Consider the following 10,348-nt stretch of genomic DNA (forward strand, 5'->3'; position numbering starts at 1 on the left):
GCTTTCTATGAAGGAAATCCGCTTCTATCTTGGGAGATAGTTTCCCATTTCCCCAAGGCAACATAAATTAAGTTCATTAGTTGAACTAAAAGGTTTGTTTGTTTGTTGATATTAAAGGTTTGTTCATATCAATTTGATTTTTCTTGTTTATTAACAATAAGTATATTTTTTTTTGGAATAAGTTTCTCTAGTTATTGCAAGGACTAGGGACTAAGAATTGTAACTTGGTAATTTTTGTTTGTGGTATTATCGATTGGGAGCTACTTGTAAGTTCTAATTGTTTTTTTTTTTTGGTAAGTTCTAATTGTTGAAGAGCTAGTTTGAACCGGAGTTATGGTTTTTCAGTTTAACTTTGTTTTCCTACATCCTTACATTATAACAACCTTTTTTTTTCCCTTTCACAGTTTCACCCTTATGTTCCTAAAACAATCTGTTCTTACATTCTTACATATCAGTGTTGATACGTACGATGTGCACAGAGAAAGACACTATGGACATTTGCACTTATGACATAACCTTAGTATTGAGGCGTCAGAAGCGTGTATTTTTTACTATTAACTTCAAGTTTTTTCGCATGAATGCAATATTTAACCCCTTTTCAAAAGGTCTTTCGATGAGATATGTTACAAAATTATATTTCCATATGGAAGGAGCCAACATTAAGGAACGGCTGTCAGGCTCCTATCTTGGACCTTTAGTTAAGCTTCCCATATGCCATTTGATTCTTACATTGTATACTTGTGTTGTTTCTAAACTTTCTATTACAGGTTAATATCCGGTCGATGGCTATTGGTTTTTTACATTAAGCACGTTGACATTCTTAGGTTTGAAATTTCTAGAAATTGTTTAAATGCAGTGAGAGACTGCAAAGCCTTCCACAAACACTATAGAGACATAAGAGTTTGTGACACACTCAAGTAGGCTCACGTCACTTGGAGACAGTCTGATGGACCACAAATTCAAGTAGCCACTCGTGCTTCTAATTATAGTTTCCTTCATTGTGGTGTGGTAATTGTTAGAGTTCTGAGAAGACATCTCCCGAGGCCTAACTGTAAAAAACGGTAACTTCAATGTTCTTTTCTTGTATTCGATCTAGTCCTGTAATTTCACAATCTCTCTCTGTACTTTCTATGTATTTTAGTCCTGTAAATCATTTATTTTGATGAATTGATTATAATTTTCCGTGCTCTCTCTCACTCTCTCTGGTAATGCTACCCAATTGTTATAACAACAAACATCACCTTCAAATCGTGTTTGTAACTCTACTGCCTGAAAGGGTGTCCAGAATCCTCTTAGTTCCTGCTGATCGAGACTGATTCAAGAGTGAATTTGCGTATGAGAAATGAGAAACTTATGTTGCGACCAAAAACATGCACAACTACACAAGTCTATACAGACTAGTTGCCAGTGAATATATGATTAGTTTTTTGAATAAGAAATGTTGCTTCTTTCATGCAAACGTCCAAAACTACATCTGTTAATCCTCTTATTAGTATCTTTGACACATCCAAATATGAAGCTGTCCAGAAAATTGCCCAATCTTCTGTCGGTAGGAACCACACCTTTTGACCTTAAAACTCTCTGTCTCTCTCCCACTAAAAAAACATTCCTGGAAGAAATTTGTCCTTTCCTTTTAGACAATTTGTTATATTCGAATTCAAAAGTTCCATGGCTGGCAGAGCCAATTATTCTGTTGTAAATAATAGTGCCAGCCTCAGTCGACTGTGGTGCCAATTTCCAGACCACCGGATGATCCTTGGTATTACTTGTTTGAATCTTAATTGTCCATCCAACATTCTAAAAACAACAGTCCACAAGCAAGGGGAAGAATGCATCATTACCCTTTGTCCCAGTTTATTTCATTTTGAGAGCTCGTGTTCTCCAAATTCGTTATGGTTTTTATATTTCCTCCATGGACTGACAAAATGGGCATCTCTGAAGTCTGAACCAACTCTTTAACTTGGAGGCTAACAAATGCTTATATGTACTGATTCCTTTTGTAATATATTTTGCAAGTTAAAAGTGTAGATTATACAAAGATGATGAGCCAAATTATATATAACACCCTTGAGGAAGTTTTTGCTCAACATCATATCTCAGTACACATCCACCAAATTGTTTGAATCTTGGAAACAACATTTTGATGGAAATTCACTGTCACTCAAGAGTGAAGATGACTTCGACGACCCGCTTTTGATTTATTTCCAAGTTGGATTAGTTTAAGATAATTTAGTTTTATACTGATCCCAGACCCAAGTCCTAATCAAAGCCTCAAAGAAGTTGACCCTAATCAGCATGCATGACTTTCTATGAGCTCTCACATATAATTGATCTATACTATGCGTACACGGTGAAATGAAACAAGACTTTATTCGAAGTAATACAGGACTTTACGCTGATTATTGTTTAATGAAGCTGAGATTTGGAACAAGAATAGCATTGATCAGATTATCATAATCAATTTTAGATATTACCCACCCTGGATAAGCTTAATTAATCTGTTTCTTTTATCAGTAAAAGAAAGATATAAATCTAAGAACACCAGTGAATATTCTTTAACAAAACAGATTATATGAACAATAGTGCCTTGTAGTTTCATTTTTTAAGAACTGCATTTAGTTTTTCTGTTATACTTCTAAAACTTTATCTGATTAATGATTTCATGATGACTTGTAACAATATGCTGTGAAACTATTCATCCGTATTCAATTATATTATTCTTGAATGATTAATCCTTACCTAGTTTTCAATTCAAAAGGTGCACTGTAGCCGAACGGAGCATACATCATTTCACAAAAAGAAATGCACAAAGTAAACACTAAAGTACTCAACCATGTACTGTCCAAAAGTTATCCATCAAACACAATTTCCAACAAAAAGAGTCTAATCTGAATCTTTCCCTACTCTTCAAATCTTATTGATTTTACATTACGATCAGAATCAAAAGTACATGATTCTACCTTGTGTCTTAGTTTCACCACTGAAGAAGTTACTACAGTCATTAGTGCTAACAAGTTGTTTAATATCTTCAAGACCATAATCTAATGGTAATGGATTCTCACCCCAGAATCCATTTGTCCATCCATTATTACCACCTACAGGACCACTAGCAAGTATGCCTTTCTGGTTCTCTGAAATCCCATTGAAGAAATAACTCTCTGATCCTACTTGTACACCATGATGACCGCCACTGCCATTGCATTCATATTCAATATCTTTGTTGTAAGTCATCTGATTACAGCTTCCATCTGATGAACTGCAACTTGGTTCACCTCCAAACATAAGAAGATTTTCGTTCTCTCCATAGTTGTGCATAAGACCTACCAAATTTTCTTGGGATTCATGGAGAGAAGTAAGAGTGCTTCTTGTAGTGTACTTGTCACTGTTCAAGAAGTTTGAAGGGATTGAAAGGGCTTCAAGTCCATGAGGGGATTTTGATAGGGAGTAGAAATTGATACTGTTCTGATAAGTTGATGCAGTTTGGAAGGAAGATTGGAAGTTTGGTGGAAGTGTTTTCATCTGTGATGGAGGAATAATTCCCATGAATTTCTTTTTAAGCTTGGTATTCCAGTAATTCTTGATATCATTATCAGTCCTGCCTGGCAACTGTGCAGCTATTATTGACCACCTGCACTTGGTGGAATAAGTTCCATAAGAAGAAATATTTGAATTATCCTTGGAAGTACTTTTTATGGTAGAATTTCAAAGGAGGAAATTTTGGCATGCATGCAAGACAGAAGAATGATCAAAGTTCAGCAAAATTTTCGACTATGGCAAGAATGGACTACTTCTAGCAAACTTTGAGATGAGGGGAAATATGGACTCCTCTTACCAAAGTTTAGCATGTAAGAATATAGGGATCAAATTGAGCAGAAGTTACATGAAAAGAATGCAGTAAACAGAATAATTAAAGTAGTTTCGATTTATTACCTGCTTCCAATGGAAGCATAGAGGTTGCAGATTATCCTGTCTTCATCATCAGAGAATTGCCCATGTTTTATGTTTGGCCTAAGATAGTTTAACCATCTCAATCTGCAACTCTTCCCACACCTCCTTAGACCTGAAACATAACCAACAAAAGTAAATTATACAACCAAATAAGAAGAAAAGAATGAACACAAGACATAAGTGGCACCAAATTAAAGACTTCATTTCACTTAGCTAATGTATATCGTACCAGCTTTGTAAGGAAGAGCAATCCAGTTTCCACCAGTTCCATATTTCTCGATATACTCTTTGAGCTTTGTATCTTCTTCAGGAGACCATGGCCCTTTCTTCACATTTGCTTTGTCACAACAAGGAGCTCTGCCCATCTCTCCTTCTTGATCTTTGTTGTTTCGTCCTAAACTCTTTGTAGGAAAAATTAAACACCTTCCTTTCGAAATAGGATAGTGGTTTCTTTCTATATAGAGAGAGAGAGGGACTTGGGCTTTCGAAGCTTGGACAGTATGAAACTATGTATATATTTTTTATATTTAATGAAAGAAACAGACAGAAGTCAAAGGATTGGCTTCTATAATTCAACTAGTTCCTCTAGCCTTCATTGCTGATTAGCTAGTTGAACTTTTCATTATAATTGAATACAGCTACTAGAGTACTAGGGACCCTCTTAATTTCTTCTTATTATTAGTCTCTTCCTTCTCTCTCACTCAGAAGTATCCATAGTCTTATATAAGCCTTCCATAAGGCTAAGTCATACGTTAATTATTAATTAATTAAGAGACAGAGAAGGCTACACGTTCAATAAAATAAAAATGTGCAGTTTCACATGCATCTGGAGTTGAGGGTCCAGGGACCAACACAATGTCATGGTTCAGGGTTGCTATGGTGCATTGTTAGCTCTAAGTTGTCAAATCTATGGGCTGCTATCAATTGTAGTTCATGTAACACTCGATCCAAATTTCCAACTGTCTCATCAGCTATACCTACTTTTGGAGTGTCAAAGGGAGGAGTGTCACCCATACAGTACGTCATACGTGAACTATGAACATCACTGCACGACTGTTGACAATATAGTGTACCTATTATTGCACCATATTCATATTGACATAATATAGTGGTACCATATCTCTGATCCTTAGTTTTAGCAGGAGGGTGGACCTTACCTTCTGAAAATCTCAATCTAATACATGAGTTATGGTACCGGCCTCTTGCTCTGTTAGAATAGAACTGAACTCCGACATTTGGCTGATGCTTGGTTGTTGACATTGGCACATTGCAATAGATCAGATCCACTACATTTGGAATAAGAAGTTTCAACAAATTTTTATTGTATAGTATACATTATTTCTTTTCATTATAATTTAAATAAGGGGAAATTTATTCAAGTCTACATGCAAATTGCTCAATACTAACTCGTTAGTTGAATTAGCCATCCTTAAAAAAGAAGTACCAACCAGGAGTATTATATTCATACCCTGCTCAGGAATTAATAAAACCCAGAGTGGTAGACTGGTAGCTCCTTAGCATAATCATACACAAAAACCATGCAATTGAAAGGGATGTAGCTACCTTCGCATAATGGTGGATTGTGGTGGTGGTAATGGAGAACATTAGCTCAATTAACCATTAACACTAGTTATAGGACTTCTCTGTGCTATTGTTGACATTATTCCAGTATGAAATTACTATATAATTGAAGAAACCAACAAAACAAGACTAAAGACTCATTCCATGAGTTCGTTTCAGGGATGCACTATAGGAATATAAGTACACGGGACACAATCAATAAAAGCAATTGAATTGTCGCAGTTTTTGTACAAAGGTCATAACCTTAAAACCACTTTGGAAAAGCAATTGTCGCAGTTTTTGTACAAAGGTCATAACCTTAAAACCACTTTGGAAATGGCTTTCAGGCTGAGGCAGTTCCACAGTTCCACAGTTCCACATATCTCATGTCCTTTGTTTTTGCGATTGAATCATTTGATCATAGACCGTGGACTTTGATAATCTTAAATCTTGATCCAAACCACAATAGAGATTACAACATAACACAGCTACATGAAAAAGTCAATGGTCGGATCCAATGACGTTTAAAGGGTGCATGAAAGTATACAGTATACTTCATACAAAAGAGTTTATCGAAAAAAAATAAAAATAAAAATACTTCATACAAAAGACACTATATATAAGATGATGGAGTACGTGTTTGCATCATATCGTTCTGTTGTCACTATTGATGATTCATTACACATAACGAACTTTGAAGACCGACCTATAATTTTGGTGACAATGCGACTCTAAGCCAATTCTACATCTACTATCACTTTCCATACAACAAATTTATCTAAGACCAATGCTATTCAAGTTGGTAATTAACTAGACCATGACCTTGATTGATACTCTAACGCCACCATTCATGCCAAATAAAATAATAAGGTACCTAACTATATTTTTATGGTGAATAATTTGGGTCTTTATGTGTAGACAGAAACTCCATTATGAACCTAGCTAGTTGTGGACTATATAGTTATCTCTACTGTATAAAATACACGTTTCCTTTTGACACTCAAGGTCTCAAGCCAAATAAGTCTTCAAAGTTCAAATAGATCAACCATTTGAATTGGCCGGTGAAAGGCATATATCAAAAGAAAGAGCAGATATAGGAAAACTAAAGTATATCGATCTGTCCTCATATGTACATTATATATATATTGTGTACAAGTTAATATACTATCCAATCCAGATTTTCAAAGGCGCCATTCTGTGAGTCCATTGCATTAGGAAATTATGTGACATCCTATATACGATTAATACATGTCTTCTTACTTAAACATTGTGTTAAGAGCAATTCAAATTCTAAGAGAGATTTCTCCATGCAATATTGGAATCTGGTAGCTATAATTAGAAGATTGATGTTTAGTTTTAATGTGGTTTCTTTATTCCATATTTTTCGAGAAGAAAATAGAGTTGCCGATCACTTGGCAAAACTATCTCTTGGCGAGAACAAAAATATTTTTGTTTTTACTCCTCTTTTATGTAATATTTTGAATTTTATCATAGAGGAAGATGTAACAAGTTTATGAAATGTAATAATACATATGGGATCTGCAAAATACCACCATCTTTTAAAAAAAAACAAAAAAACACTCTGTTTGATATATAAATTCCTCCCGTCCAAGTTTCGAAAACGTTTCCTCTGTTTCCAGGAAGGTTCCATAAAATTTTAAATTCTAAGACTGAAATGACCTTCTTTCCGTAGTACATAAAAACATGGAAGCTTTCCCCCCTATAATGTGTTCTTAAAATAACTTCAAAGACATTTAGTGATTTAGATATCCTCGACTTAAAATAGATGAAATTATAATCGAGTGCACCACTTGACAATTTAGATGATGTCACTTCATACGTAACTCAAATACTCACTGCGTATTTCTGGCTTTGGTATAGATTGTTTTATATAATATGAACGCCTGTGACATTCACAACACAGTTGACAAACGCTTTTCAATTTGATAGACAAAGAAACTAGCTAGGAAACAAGACTTATGTTTGAGGCAAAAGGTTTGTATTTTTTTAGCTGAATGAGTGGTAGGATCTTCTATTCTCGAATTATTATTTGAAATCTCACTACAACAGCCCAACGACCAGCTGTTGTCTCTCTTTTCCTTTTCTTTTCTTTTTACCTCAATAACAACCACTTGTTCGCAAACAGTATGAACGGTAACAATACTCTTTTCAAACTAGATGTGAAAACGTGAGATCAAATGCAACTCCATGAAATTAGAATAAAAAATATAGAAATGAATAGAATTGGGATGGGGGATGGGTTTCATAATTTCATTTGATAATATCTCAATTAGTAGAGTATACCATAATTAACATAGACATTTAAATTGGACCAGCCTTTTTTCTACCATGAAATACCCTTGATAAAATATTAAAATCAATTATTCAATGCCTTTAAGAAAGACTACTTAGTCATTTCAAAATTTATTACCATCTATAACCTTAAGATTATATAGTAACTTAAGGACATATGTGTAAATTTAGGTCGGAAATCAACTATCCGCCCCTATTCAATTGTTCGCGACTTACCCTTCATTAATTGCCAAATAATTACTTTTTATGCCGAAATTAAATTCAAGAAACCAACCGTCTCTCTTCTTCTTCTCTTCCAATCAGATATTTACTTCTAGCTTCTCTCTCCCTCTTCGTCCTTTATTGATGCACACTTCTTCATCTTCGCCTCAATTTGGGCTGCACCCATGGTTTGATTATTGTGAGTTCAAGACACAACACACGTTTATTTTGGTACCAGACATCGTTTCTAATATCACATGTCTCTCCAAATCTCATTCCCTCTCCCTCGCAAGAAGAAAAAGCTATCTACTTGAACTTTCTCACTATTTTGATTTCAAGAACTTGGTAAGTTTAACAGTGATTGTCTCTTTTATGTATTTTCTATGATTTTCTTGAATGAATTGTCGTTATTGTTCAATTCTATACATATTTTGTTGTTGTTCTCGATGTTACAATAGGTTTGTGTATTTCGGTTGGTTTTTAGTTTTTTTTTGTTGTTGTTGTTGTTGTTTAAATTATTGGGGGTGTTCTAAATTGGTTTCTCAGATCAGTTTTTGTAATCGGTTTAGTTTTGTTTGTCTCAGAAAATGACTTCTTCTTGTGACACGTTGGTAGAGAAAGCAGTATCTAATTAAACTAGATACACTGAATCTACTTCGTTCACTCCGATCCATTTCAATCTCAACAACAACTACACATGAAAAAGATTTCAAGACTTTCGATGGGTTACAGTCATGGGACCATTCTTCAGTTGAAATTCAACTCTCAGAATTCACTTTCTAGGAATGGGTTCATAATGTTCCTAGCTCTGGTAAGTTAGTTACCATTCATTCTTTTTTAGATAGTTAGAGTAAATTTTGGATTGAAAGACAGTGGCTCTTGTGATTTTGATAGGAGGTAATGGAAATATGAAACCACCCGGGTTGTTGCGAAAACTTATTTTCTTTTCAGGAAATGATTATCTAGGCTTGAGTTCTCATCCAACGGTCTGTATGGCGGCTGCAGAGGTATGCTTTTCTTTGTAAATAATTTTTATGTTGTTTGTTTAGACATTGTTAACTTTTGTATTCAAGTAGCACTACAACATGGGATGGGTCTACTTTGACGCACTATTATTTTTTAGGGGTAAAACACACTCCTAGAGCTAGTCCTAGACACCACTCTTAATATAAGGGAATTCCATAACTTGTGAGGTGATTAATGTTAACAACAGTTGGTTTGTGTTCTTAAAAACACCACTATTTAGACCTTACTTGAAATGCAGTGTTAGTCGACTAACGACAATTTTACCTCATAAAAATGTTGTTATTATTCATGCTGCTGCAGGAATTACCTCTAGAGCCATGGTAGGACAGTAAGATATATGAACAAAAAGGTATCATTGATACTGGTGGTGCATGAAGTTTGGATATTTGAAGTGGATTATCTATGGAATTATCCCAATACCAAGGAATGTTTCGGAAGTCTGCAAAAAATGGCCAAAAGTATGAATTGAAACAACGATGTTGAAATCTTCGCTGCAGAAAGCTTTCGTTATGATACAAGCTTTCGTGGATTAATTTCGTTCGGGGCTAATATGATACGAAGATTGGATGGCGACATGAATGAGGTTGTTTTATACATTTATCTTTAGGCAGACTTGGTAAGTTCTTTTAGTTCTTTAAATGATTTTGTAGAAGAAAATGATGAGAAAGGACATTATAATCAAATATGCTGATGTTGCAACACTTGGGAATCTCTGTGTTGATGTTGTTCTTAGTGTCCCTACTTTATCTCCTCCTTCATTTGAAGAGAGAAGAGCTTATATGGATAAGTTATCGTCTTCGAAACCTGATAAGGTATGATCTTTTTGGATTTTATTTACATTTGAGAAATACCCTTTGTATCATTTTGATTAGAATAGCTATTTGTTTGATATTTATGTATTTTAGTTAATTTTGCTTAATTTTGTTCACATTTTTCGGTAGCAATGTTATGTTTAAGAAAAAAGTATGTTACAAAAATGAAAAGAAAGAGGGTATAAGTCTCATTTTTAAAAGTCATGCTTGGATCAATTTTATTATGGGAAGGTTTCATTTCAACTCAATAGATAGTTGGTGGTACTCTACTTGTCAAGAGGGAATCAACATTTTAAGCTTACTAAATTGTATTAATTATTAAGCACTTGATGACGATATTCCAAATGGATTTAGACCTATGCTTCTTCTTAACCAGGATCACAGGATTTTGGGAAAGAACCCACTGGACAGTCTAAATCTTTGAGCATTTGTTCTCACAATCAATTACCTACTTTTGACCAAGTTGATCATAAAAACGATTAAGAATG

General features: G+C 34.5%; 1 protein-coding gene across 1 annotated transcript; it reads right to left on the reverse strand.

Annotated features, from left to right (window-relative positions):
* Positions 1-2,866: 2,866 nt before the first annotated feature.
* On the reverse strand, positions 2,867-4,643 carry LOC147487466 (transcription factor RAX1-like). Its single transcript, XM_086572273.1, has 3 exons — positions 4,178-4,643; positions 3,931-4,060; positions 2,867-3,628 (listed from the first exon to the last, which is right to left on the reverse strand). The coding sequence occupies exons 1-3, from the start codon at positions 4,311-4,313 to the stop codon at positions 2,941-2,943; spliced, it is 954 nt and encodes a 317-aa protein (XP_086428399.1). The 5' UTR covers positions 4,314-4,643; the 3' UTR covers positions 2,867-2,940.
* Between the last annotated feature and the right edge of the window lie 5,705 nt (positions 4,644-10,348).

Source organism: Coptis chinensis, chromosome 7 (genome assembly GCF_015680905.1).
Source record: "Coptis chinensis isolate HL-2020 chromosome 7, ASM1568090v1, whole genome shotgun sequence".
NCBI classification, from domain to species: domain Eukaryota; kingdom Viridiplantae; phylum Streptophyta; class Magnoliopsida; order Ranunculales; family Ranunculaceae; genus Coptis; species Coptis chinensis.

Bases quoted from the DNA above. Each gene is read 5' to 3' on its own strand.
- LOC147487466 (XM_086572273.1), bottom strand. From the start codon at position 4,313: ATGGGCAGAGCTCCTTGTTGTGACAAAGCAAATGTGAAGAAAGGGCCA. The intron at 4,061-4,177 runs GTACGATATACA...GTTATGTTTCAG, and splicing joins TGCTCTTCCTTACAAAGCTG to GTCTAAGGAGGTGTGGGAAG. The intron at 3,629-3,930 runs GTAATAAATCGA...CACCAAGTGCAG, and splicing joins TATGCTTCCATTGGAAGCAG to GTGGTCAATAATAGCTGCAC.